This window comes from Egretta garzetta, unplaced genomic scaffold (genome assembly GCF_000687185.1).
Source record: "Egretta garzetta isolate BGI_Z169 unplaced genomic scaffold, ASM68718v1 scaffold219, whole genome shotgun sequence".
Lineage (NCBI taxonomy): Eukaryota > Metazoa > Chordata > Aves > Pelecaniformes > Ardeidae > Egretta > Egretta garzetta.
In genome coordinates this window covers 568,948-579,770 of record NW_009260671.1, presented here as the reverse complement: position 1 = coordinate 579,770, position 10,823 = coordinate 568,948, and the positions used below count along the sequence as shown (strand labels likewise).

Sequence of the window (10,823 nt, the reverse complement as noted above, 5' to 3'; positions counted from 1 at the left end):
GCCGTCAGCGGCCTCTCAGCTCGGTGGTGCTGGAGGAAGGTGTGTCAGAGAGGCTGGTCCAGGACGTGAAGGAGTTCATCGACAACCCCAAGTGGTACAGCGAGAGAGGCAAGGCTCTGGCATGGTGTCCTCTGTACCGTGTCCATTGTGGCTCCTTACCCCTGTGCAGCCATGGCTGTGGGGCACCACCTCAGGCACATCCTGCAAACGAGTGAGCCCAGGTGCTAAGGTCAGGCCTGGGTCTGCAAAGGGACAAACTCCCCTTGGTTCAATCCAATCCTGGAAACCGCGATAAGGCACGGAGTTCATTGCTCCTGCGACACTGTTGTGGCATGGGGCAGGATGCTTGTGGTCCTCCCTGGAGACAGCTGCAGAGAAACTTGGTCTGGCTGCTTGCCTTCCTCTGGTGTAGCCCCATGGCTCTGGGGTAGGGAGCTCAGAGCAGCCCAGCTGGTTCCTAAAAGGATATTGTCTTCCTAGGGATCCCCTACCGAAGAGGCTACCTGCTGTATGGTCCTCCTGGCTGTGGCAAAAGCAGCTTCATGTGAGTATTGCCGGCTGGCCAACAGCAGTTTTCCTGCCAGATGCCTGCTCTGGAGCACAGCAGTCTCCGGTGAGAGGCTGTGGATGAGTTTGGGTTTGAAATGCAGGAGTGGGCTGTGCCTCCTGCACGATGCCTGGTGTCAGTGTTCACCATGACAGGTCAGGGTCATGAGCCCTTCGTGGCCTTGCTTTGCACAGTGCTGCATAGCACCAGTGGGCTGAGCAGGGGCACCCACCTGCCCCCCATATCTGATCCCCACCTGGGGAGAATGCCTCTGTGCTTTCCTCTGCTGCTGGGCAGGGAGATCCACTGCTTCCTCTGCTCCAGGCTTTCTCACTGTGATTCACCCCTGTGGTTTGTGTCCTTCCCAGCACAGCCCTGGCTGGGGAGCTGCAGTACAGTATCTGCCTGCTGAGCCTCAGTGACCGCAGCCTCTCCGATGACCGGCTCAATCACCTCCTGAGCGTGGCACCACAGCAGAGCATCATCCTGCTGGAGGACGTGGACGCCGCCTTTGTCAGCCGGGACCTTGCCGCTGAGAGTAAGCCGTGCCCCCGTTCCCAGGCTGGCGGTGGGAGGGAGGTTTGCAGGCTGTGCTGGGGGGAGGTTTGGACTCTGGGCTGCTCTGCTGCAGCAGCAGAGACAAGGAGTGGGCAGCTCTGGGGCCTTGGGGTCCAAGTTGGACCTTGTCCAGTTTTGGCTAGGCCATGTAAAGGGTCCTTTATCCTCAGGCAAAGACACTTCTGCTCAGCTATTTTCAGTGTGAGGGAGGGGGTGGCTTTCCCCTCATTCTCTTTTTGGGTTCCCAGGGTGTGGGTGGGCAGGAGAGGTGAGTGTGCTGCCAGCCAAGGAGAGGCAGAGGGGTCAGCCTCAGGGGAAGGAGAGGGCAGGGAGCTTGGCTTAAGCCTCAGGAGATAGGGAGGTGGTCCACAGGACTGCGCGGGGTGTGTGGCTGATGGATATGATCTTGGACACCTCTGTCCCCAGACCCGGCTGTGTACCAAGGCATGGGGCGCCTGACCTTCAGTGGCCTCCTCAATGCATTGGATGGTGTGGCATCCACAGAGGCCAGGATTGTCTTCATGACCACCAACTACGTGGACAGGTTAGAGCTGCCCTCTGGGAGGGAACGGGGAGGGTGGCATGGGAAAACCTTGCTTCCTTTCCATGACCTTTATGGAGGGCTATTCACATCCTCCAGTGTGAGGACCAGGGGTTCAGATTTCCCGAATCCTTACTCGGAATGCAAATCCCTTGATCTTTGCTGGAGCCTCAGATGCTTCCCCACTGTTCAGACCATGGTTGTGCCCTTCAGGAGATGTACCAGCTTCCTCCCGCAGAGATCTGCGGATTTTGGGGTTGTGGCCATGCTGCGAGTGAAGCACCTTCCTCCCGCAGAGATCTGCGGATTTTGGGGTTTGCGGATTTGGCCCCACACACAGCACATTGGTTGGCACCTGGCCAGATGTTGCCCTGTGGCAGGCTTGGCTCACTCCAGACTGAGCTGGCCTAGAGGGTTGTTCAGAGGTTGCTCATGGGACAGAGATGGGCAGAGCTGTTTCCCAGGATACACTTGTCCTCCTCTGCAGCCAGCCCTTCCCCAGCTCTCTCATTTCTCTTAGGTTGATTTTCCCCCCTTGACCCCTCAGGGACAAACCTCTTCCCCACCTTTACCATCCCACAGTGCAGAGCACTTTGCAGACAGGACGCTGGCTGTGTTAGCGTGGACGGGGGCTTCCTGCAGGATCCACCCTGCAGAGACACTTCCATCAGGTTTTCAGAGCACCCCTGTGTCTCTTGACAGGCTGGACCCAGCTCTGGTGCGGCCTGGCCGTGTGGACCTCAAGCAGTATGTGGGCCATTGCTCCCGCTGGCAGCTCGCCTGCATGTTCCAGCGCTTCTACCCTGAGCAGCCCCTGGCTGCAGCTGAGCGGTTTGCGGAGCAGGCGCTGGCTGTCTCCAAGCAGATCAGCGCTGCCCAGGTGCAAGGCCACTTCATGCTCTACAAGATGGACCCCGAAGGAGCCATTGCCAACATCCACTCCATCCTGTTGTGACCGGGGACCAGCTTTCGTTCGTTACGCTGTGAGGACTGGGATGCCGTGGAGCTTCCCAGCCATGCAGGCCAGGTCTCTGTTCACCTCCACCCCTCCAAGGCCTTGGCTTTTTATTATAACACACAGAGAGTCAGAGCTGCCAGCCTTGCATCAGGGAGAGGGGATTGGCTCTTGCTGCTCCCCAGACTTGGGTGCTATGGCACCAGCCCCCCTCACCAGCGTGTGGCTCCTGTTGGGTTTGCCGTAAGCTGCCAAGGCTCCTGGATGCGAATCCCCTTCCTTGCGGGACAGCCTGGGGGTGTCCCAGACGGGCGTTTGCATGGGCCAGGACATTGGGGTGCTGCACTGCTGAAGAGCTGCTGGTCTTTGAAGGGAGAAGAGTCTTCACTGGTTTGTGAATATCCTCTGTGAAGTGCACAACAAGGCTCTCGCCTCTCCAGTCCCATTGCCTGTTAGTTGCCCCACTATCCATTGGGCCAGCATGGCCAGCGCTGCAAATCCAGAGTGTTTCAGTGAAAAGCAGCTCCCGAGCGAGAGCTCATTGTCCCTCAGGCTGCAGGCTGGTGCCACAGCTCCTGCTCTTGCTGGGCTGCGATGCCAAGTCGCAGATCTGCTTGGACATCATTCCTGGGCAGGCATGACCGTCCCTCCTGCCAGAGGAGCTACTGCAGGCCTGCATGTGGGGGCAGATGAGAGGCTTTGGCTGGTTATAGAATATCTTCTGTAGAGCTTGACATTAACCCCAAGGTGAATTTCTGCAGCCAGGCCAGCCCGGTATGAGGTGCAGAAATGCCTGTTGGAGGTGACTGCTCCTCTCCTTCCAGCAGGAGAGGCCCTGCCTGGCTGAAGGAGGGATTTGGCCTGCTGCTGGCAGTCTCGCAGCCTTTTCCCTGTCACCAGGCTTCCTTCCTGCTGGGAACAAAAGCCCTGGATGGGCTGGTAGAGCCACAGGTGCCTGAAATGCAATTGAGAAGCGGGCAGGTTCTGCACCTCCTTCCCAACACCACAGAGCTAGGGGTCAGGGTGTGCATGCTGATCTACAGAATGAGCCAGCCAGAGCCTCTCCCCTCCCCAGTCCCTGTTTCACAGTCCCAAAATCAGCTTCCCCAGAGCCAGCCCTGAGTTCACATGCTCGCTTTGGGGGCTGCGTCACCATGGTGGGGCGGGGGGAGCTGGCTCCAGGCCAAACCCAAACTGTGAGGTCGCTGCTTAGCCCTCCTCTTGGCTCTGCCCTGAGGGGCCAAGGGCAAAGCCGAGAGCCCAGCCAATGCTGCCTGCCTGAACTGAAGCACAAATGGGTGCTGCTTTGGTGCAACCCAGACTTACATAAATGTTTCCGCAAGTGAAGGGTTGGTCCTGTGGCCACAGGAGGGATTTCTAGCCACTCAGGGCAGCTCCCAGAGCAGGGTGCTGCTGTTGGCATCTCAGACCCTGTGCTTGGCTGTCCTGCAGAGGCTGACTGCTTGGATCCAGCCTTGTCTCACAAAGCTGGGGGTCAAAACTGGTCACTGAGCAGCTGGCGAACACCTCACAGCAGTTGGGGAGGTTGGGGAAGTGGTGAGGGAGAGCCAGGGGGGACATGCACCCCCACCCTGATGCCACCACACAAGAGCACAGACAACATCTGTGACAGCTTGCTTTTAATAGTGTTAACGCTACAGATGCCGCCATGCCCTTCTGCCCGGCCCAAGTGCTTTTGCCAGTTAAGCCTCACAACAGCCCTGTGAGGTAGGTGGGTGGACACCAAGCAAGGAGCCCCAGGGCAGGGTGCAGGCTCCATTCCTCCCTTCCAACCCGGAGGTTTGTTTTGTTTAGCCCAGATTCATTTCCATGTTACAAAACATCCTCTGCTCCAGGCTGACAGCAGTGAGTCAGAAAGGTGAGGGCCCTTCCTAAATCCCTACTGCCAGGAAAATCCCTCCCCTCTAACACCTCTGGCATTTGGTTGAAGTTATCCAAGTCCTCAGTCACTCCGATATCCATGGCTGAATCCCCATGCTCCAAACACTGGGCACTGCAGTTTTCCTGCCGAGAGTAAGCCTGGCTTGCTGGAAGAAGCCAAGAAGCTTCAGCTGCTGTGAGGGGCAGAGATCATGTTTTTTTCAGGACGTGATCAAACGCCTTTCGTGGAGCACAGCAATCTCACAAGTGAGGGCAGGAAGCAGCAGAACAAGCACCAATGTTGGATTAAGTTTACACCTTTTCACTGAAGTGTGGACAGGCCCTTCACCCAGAAACCAGCTAGAACAAGGACAGAGTAAGCACTGAAGAAAAATTAGGGCTCTCTTCAGGGAGCGAGTGCTCAGCCCTTGTCCCCAGCAGGGCACAACCTCTGGCGCTCAGATCCCCAAGTCCAGGACAGATAGTGTAGGCTCAGACCAAGGAGGAGGGGAAAAAAAAAAAGCTTTTAGAGCTTTAGGGTTGACAATAGGCCAGCACTGGAAATTTAAGCACAGAAGGTTCTTGGGCAGTAGGTTAAACCAATCCCTCCAGGACAAGGCCAGGCGTGGAGAGAGCTGGGCAGCAGGTGAGGAGGGTGCATTCACAAGACAGCTTTTGTGCACCCTTCATGTGCCAAGGGATCAGTCAGGCAGATGCAGCACAAATGCCCTCCCAGCCAGCACGCAGCTCTTGGTTCCTTAGGGATCTCACCCGAAGCTCTGGCAAGTCCATCGTAGCACAGCCTTTTTTAGGAAGAGGAAGACGCTAACAACCCATGTGAAGCCAAAAGAGAGGTGGGGGGCACAAGGCATGAACAAGTGTGCAGGAATCGGTACTGCCTGGGTCAGCCAGACAGCTTACACCCAGGCAGGCAAAGGCAGGAGTCCCTGGGCATAGGGAGCAGGGAGGAGAGTGAGCAACACCAGGGATCAACACCTTCGCTCGAAACAGCAAAGAACAGGAGCGAAGGGGCAGAGAAAACAAAGGGAACAGGCTCTGGAGAAGACCCAATGGATTAATTTAACAGCAGTGTCTCACCCCAGAGGCTTGGGATCACCTGTGATGGCTCTGGAGAGGGACACTCTTTACACCTCTGAAGCAGCAGCAGAAGGAACTGCACCAAGTTAGTTTAAACAGCAAGTCCTCATTTCTTTGAAGCAAAATCAGCTTGAAGATGAAAGGAAGGTAAGAATATCCAAAGTACTGGGGCATGTCTTCACTCCGGGCTGCTGGGAGCTCCAGGAAACAGCCTGGCCTTAGAAGGGGGATCCCAATAAATACAGGTTTCAGAGTGCTCTTCCCAGGTCTCCCCCATCAGCTTCTGCCTGCACAAAAGCAGCTGAAGGACAGAGCAGGAGCTCCAGCTAAAATCAGGCTCCCTGGCGGAGCAGGACCCAGCCCAAAGCCTCGGCCACCAGACAGCCCTGACCTGCCATTGTGTTGATTTAAGCTCAATTTAGCTCTCCTGGCTGGGACTGGGAAGTGTCCTGTCATACAAAGGACTTGTCTGGCCAAGTCCATCAGCTGAGCAGTGGTCAGGGCTGTGGGAGAAGTGATGCTGTCTCTGAGAGATAAGGAGAGCAGTTGAGAAGGTGCTCTGAGAAGGGCTGGGGACACAGCGAGCCGAGCTCCAGGCTGCTGCCCTGGCACAGCCTCATCACTGGGCACCACCACGGTTCCATCAGGATGCTAGCTTCCAGGGAAGGTTCTGCCACAGGTCTGGCTCTGCTGTGACACCATGCCGGGCTCAGTCCATTTGCTCTGTAGGACTGCACGTTTCCTGGCAGCTCACATACATGGATAATGGCTGCAGGTCCCCAGTCAAGGCTTCCTCTGTCCCCTCGGGCCTCCGAGACCAAGGCTGATGTGATCTGCCAGGAGTCAGCTTCTCCAATGCTGGTGACAGCCAGTCGCTCACACTAGGATGCTTCACCCCGTGCGTACCCTGTCCCAAGCTGTGCCACATGCCAGTTGCCTCCTCCCTCCCAGGTGGTACGGTGTCTGCTTGCTACTGCTCCACCAGAGCCTTCACTGTTCTCCCCAGAAATGGCCCTCCCCTCCCCCAGCCCAGCCCCTCACCACTCCTGCTAGGAGCCGCCCTCCTTCTCAAGGAGATTGGCTTCTTGACGTCCACTGGGCCTGAACACCCCTCGCCCTCTTGGTGCTCTGGGGTAGGAACCATGCTCTTGGACCCTGGATCTCTCCCACCTCCCGCAATTCCAGGGCCTGTGGTGGCCCTGCCAGCTGGGAGCTGCTCTGTGGTCGCTGCGGTTGAACGCCAGGTTCTCCTTCTCCCTGCCCTGGCCCTCAGCCCCCTCCTCTGGGGTCCATCTCTCCACATCCCGGTGCTCCTCTTTCAAGTCCACCGCCTCCGTTCCTTGTGAGGGATCTTCAGGGCACAACTCCTTTCTTTCAGCCAAGGCAGCAGCCCTGCTTCTGCTGTGAGGCTTTGGAAACTCCTGGCTCTGCCTCCCACCAGGTCTCCGCTCTGGTCTCTGGCTGAAGCCCCTGGGCCCCCTGGAGCCATGGAGCAGGTGACAGGCTTCCTCTGCTGCTTCCTGCAAGCTGCTGCACGACTGCCTGCCCTGGCCCCTAGGGCCTGGCCTCTCCCCTCTGTGCCTCTCCCTCTTGCTCTGTTGCTCCCTGGGCGCAGCAGGCCGCTCGGGCTGCCCAGGTTCGGCCCTGGCCTCTGGAGCCCTGGCTGGCTCTGGAGTCAAGGCTTGGCTGGGAGGCTGGGGTGCATCCACAGCGCTTGCACTCACCGGTGGCTCAGAGGCAGCGGCTGCTTGGCTTGGATTGCCAGCAGCTGGAGGCTGAAAGAAAGAAGCCACTGGTTAAGAAAGGGACAGAGCAGCCCCACAGCAGAGGACAGCTCTCGGTCCTGCAGTCTAGGGACTGCAGCTCCCTTGCCAGCTCTCTGCCCCCGGTGCCATACCGCCTGGAGGCTGATAAAGTAACGGTTCCTCTCCGCTTCAGGGTCAATGATTCCCCCCTTCTCTTGCTGTCTCTTGAAAATTAAGCGCAGTTGTTCTTGGTGCTGCAGTGTCTTGGCATCTGGCCTGTACGGCTCCTGAGAGGCAAAAAGCAGGGCAGGGTAAGGGCTCTCTCTCGACACCTGGCATGGGTAGGCAGCTGGCAGTGCTAAGAGCTATTCCCCAAATCCTCCTTTGGTCACAGAAGGAACATGGGCTACAGAGCTCATTTCATGATCTAGGAGAAGAAAACTCAGGGCTGTACAACTAAGCCTGCTCTTTGTGGACACATCAAACAATCAGGAGACACCTGGCTAGGTTTTATGAACTGCCCTTTGGATGGGCTGCCGAGGACCTGAGAGTGCAGCATGTGTTCATTTACCCGTTCTGTTGTCCCAGTTGAAGCGACCCAGCAAGCTGGCGCAGCTGGGCAGGTGAGCCCCCATCTCTTACCAGTGGGTGCTGTGGGGGTGGCGCCGCCTTCAGAGCGCTGAGATCGTAGACCAGGGTCTCACGGCAGACAGGGCACTGCACACGGACATCCTGTGGGGAGGCAAGAGGTGGTACCAAACCCTGGCCATGGCCCAGCCCACGCGCTGCCAGATAATCCCCAGCTTGGAACTGGAACAGGGTGGCTGCCTTCACTCTTCTGCCAGGGCAGGAAAGCCTAGTGGGGGGTTCCGGCAGCATGAAAGCAGCCTGATGCCTCAACGGCTGCTACGGAAGGTGTCTCCACCACAAGGCATGCCAGGATTTGTGCTCCAGCGGCTGACTGCTGTACAAACCACCTCCGTAGCACATGTGGGTCCAGTCCTCCTTAGCCTAGGATCTATCTTTCCCCACTCCAAAGTGGAGCGTGTCATCTAGGCAGTGCCTCTTTGAAAGGGTTTTGCAGGAATGAGCCTCTGAGTTGTTTCACACTCAGCTGCACTGTTTGCTCTGCAGCTGACTGTTCCAACACCTGCTCAGGCAGGTTTTATCACCCCAGAATGCAGGAGATCATGTTTATTCTGCCACAGACCCCTGCAGTTTGAGGACTAGGGAAGGAGCTCTCTTTTTCCAACTCTTATGGTTCCAGAAGTCCAAAAGTGCTTCCAACTCCCCTGCCCCCTCACACAGCAGGTGCTGACTCAGAGATCCAATAAATCCAACTGCTAAAAGTATTAAAAACTCACAAGGTAATTTTGGTTGGCCCTTGGAGATCACTTGATCTAATCACTGCTCTGATTCTCAGCGCAGACACGACACTGACTGTGTTGCCAGGTCAGGCCAGCCCTTACTCAGTGTCCCAAAGGGGGTGTCAGAGATGTTGTGAGTGCAGGGGGACAGTGGGGGGAGCTCAGGGCCCAGTACCTGTTTAGGGCATGGTGCCAGGTGCTGCTCTCTCTCCTCCTGTTGCATGAGGATCTCTTCCTCCATGTGCTGGGCATAGCGGGCCAGGCAGTGGGAGTGGAAGTAGTGGTAGCACTGGGTCTTTGTGAAGGCTTCTCTCTCCTGTAGAGGAGAAAGAGCAGCTTTAAAGGGTTTCTGAGTACAGGGTTGTGTAGCCTCTCCAACTGAGGCAGGCTTTCACTCCCACATCAGTGCTGGCAGTGGGGAACTAGCACCATCACTGGCAGAGACACACAATATCTTCTGCTGGGCTTCATCTCTACTGCCTCAGCTTTTATGGGACACTGCTCCCTATTCCAAGAGTGAGAAATACTCCTAATGCAAAGTTTTTTGTGCCTGATTTAGTTGTGTAAGCAGCAACCTTCTCACCCAATGTGTTCTTCCCAGGCAGGTACTGCCTCTCCTTGCAACCCGGACAAGGCAATCTCCCCTGCTTGCAAACCTCAGCACCTGCATGGGTGTGTTCCAGTTCCTCCTAACCACCTGTGTGCTGTGGTGAGGTTTGGCCAACACTGGGAAGCTGAGATGCACCAGCAACTATCCCCAGACCCTACCCTTGGAGATGCTCCGGCATCACTCACTTGCCCCTATGCCCTGTTTCTGCAGGTGGTTCTCTTCAGGCTGACTGGAAGAGTAGCATATACTGCCTTAGGAAGGTCCATGCTGAGTAGGACAGCCTACAGACTGGGGAGCAAGGGGCTGCTGAGGCACAGCCCGGTCCCAGGCTGATATACCCCAGACTCCCTGTTCTCTTGCCTCACTTCCCAGCCAGCTTGTAGGGCCAGGGGACACATTCCTACCTGGAATCCATAGAGGCAGATCACACACTGGCCATGAGGAATGTTGTTGTCAGTGAGAATCTCCTTCCCCTTCTGCAGAAACATTAAAGCAAACATTTTACTCACTGGCCTGCCCATGGGTGCAGAGCTAACCCATCCCTCAGGCAGTCAGGGAGCAGCGACCAGGACCCAATCTCCCCCAACTCTCACCTCAATCAGTTCATAGAGCACCTCTGTCCCAAGCCTGGCTTCAGCAACACTTCTGAGGGTCTGGGAAATCCTACAGCAAAGCAGCAGCAATACTGAACACAAGTTTAGCCACACCTTTTCACTGTCCCACATACCTGCCACACCACCATGATGACAGGAGGAAGAAATAGAGCACCGGCCTTCAGGCTTTGCCTGCAGCACGGGACAGGCACACACACATATTCATGTGCTCCCCACAAGCCAATGCACAAGAAGCCTTTGTCCTCCAAGGACTTGCAAGAGCAGGTTTGCTTGGCTCCTTGGCTTGAGCTCACCCACCACCCTTCAGTCTTGGTGAATCCCAGGCTTCATTTATCTGATGGCAGCCCCTGAGCAGGTCTAGTGGGAGCCACATCACTCCTGCGCTGCCAGCAGGTCTCTCTGCACACACTCCACTGCACCAAGGACAGGAACACAAAGGCAACAATGGGCTGCCTGAGGACTCAGTTCAGTCCCACCTCTGTCAAAGCACGACCAACAGCTTCAAAGGCCCAGGGGATTTAGATACAATTCAGGGGGATCACAGGGAACAACCATAAGGTGGACCCCTTGGTATCAAAATTAGCACCAGTGGCTCCCATGAAATTTAAGACCAGGTCTTTTAGGGACCTGCATCCATCTGTTAACCAGACACAGGGAGCCATGTGAATTTGAGAGAAGGCTTTTCCACCAGTTCTGCTTCCCAGATCTCTAGAGGAAAGGATCGCCCTGTCCCCTCCCTCCTAGCACTTACTTTTGAATTTGTTCATCTGACAGCCCCCGCGGGTTCCTGATCGAGATTTCCGGAGCTTTGTTGGGATACTGGGGGGAGAAAAAAAAAAAAAGGAAAAAGAAACACCCAAAACACAACAAGGAAGGCAGAGAGACCCGGAGCAGGGAGGAAAGGGGG

The 10,823-nt window shown here is 56.4% G+C and overlaps 2 protein-coding genes across 4 annotated transcripts in view; one reads left to right on the top strand and one right to left on the bottom strand.

Moving 5' to 3' along the window:
• The window catches only part of LOC104132407 (mitochondrial chaperone BCS1), a 4,953-nt gene extending 2,223 nt beyond the window's left edge, over nucleotides 1-2,730 (top strand). Inside the window, exons 5-7 of the mRNA XM_009645686.2 lie at nucleotides 916-1,085; nucleotides 1,532-1,649; nucleotides 2,349-2,730. Of these exons, the coding sequence (XP_009643981.1) occupies nucleotides 916-1,085; nucleotides 1,532-1,649; nucleotides 2,349-2,601 (541 nt within the window). The 3' untranslated portion in view covers nucleotides 2,602-2,730. The remainder of the gene's footprint in view (nucleotides 1-915; nucleotides 1,086-1,531; nucleotides 1,650-2,348) is intronic.
• Nucleotides 2,731-4,031: 1,301 nt separating this feature from the next.
• On the bottom strand, nucleotides 4,032-10,743 carry RNF25 (ring finger protein 25). Of its 3 annotated transcripts, XM_035901101.1 has the most exons (7): nucleotides 10,668-10,743; nucleotides 9,896-10,329; nucleotides 9,707-9,778; nucleotides 8,868-9,008; nucleotides 7,968-8,057; nucleotides 7,478-7,612; nucleotides 4,034-7,355 (listed from the first exon to the last, which is right to left on the bottom strand). In XM_035901101.1, the coding sequence occupies exons 2-7, from the start codon at nucleotides 10,025-10,027 to the stop codon at nucleotides 6,630-6,632; spliced, it is 1,296 nt and encodes a 431-aa protein (XP_035756994.1). In that variant the 5' UTR covers nucleotides 10,028-10,329; nucleotides 10,668-10,743; the 3' UTR covers nucleotides 4,034-6,629. The 3 variants fall into 3 exon arrangements, with proteins under 3 accessions (XP_035756995.1, XP_035756994.1, XP_035756993.1); XM_035901102.1 differs by having other exon boundaries at nucleotides 4,032-7,355; nucleotides 10,030-10,737; XM_035901100.1 differs by having other exon boundaries at nucleotides 9,896-10,737.
• Between the last annotated feature and the right edge of the window lie 80 nt (nucleotides 10,744-10,823).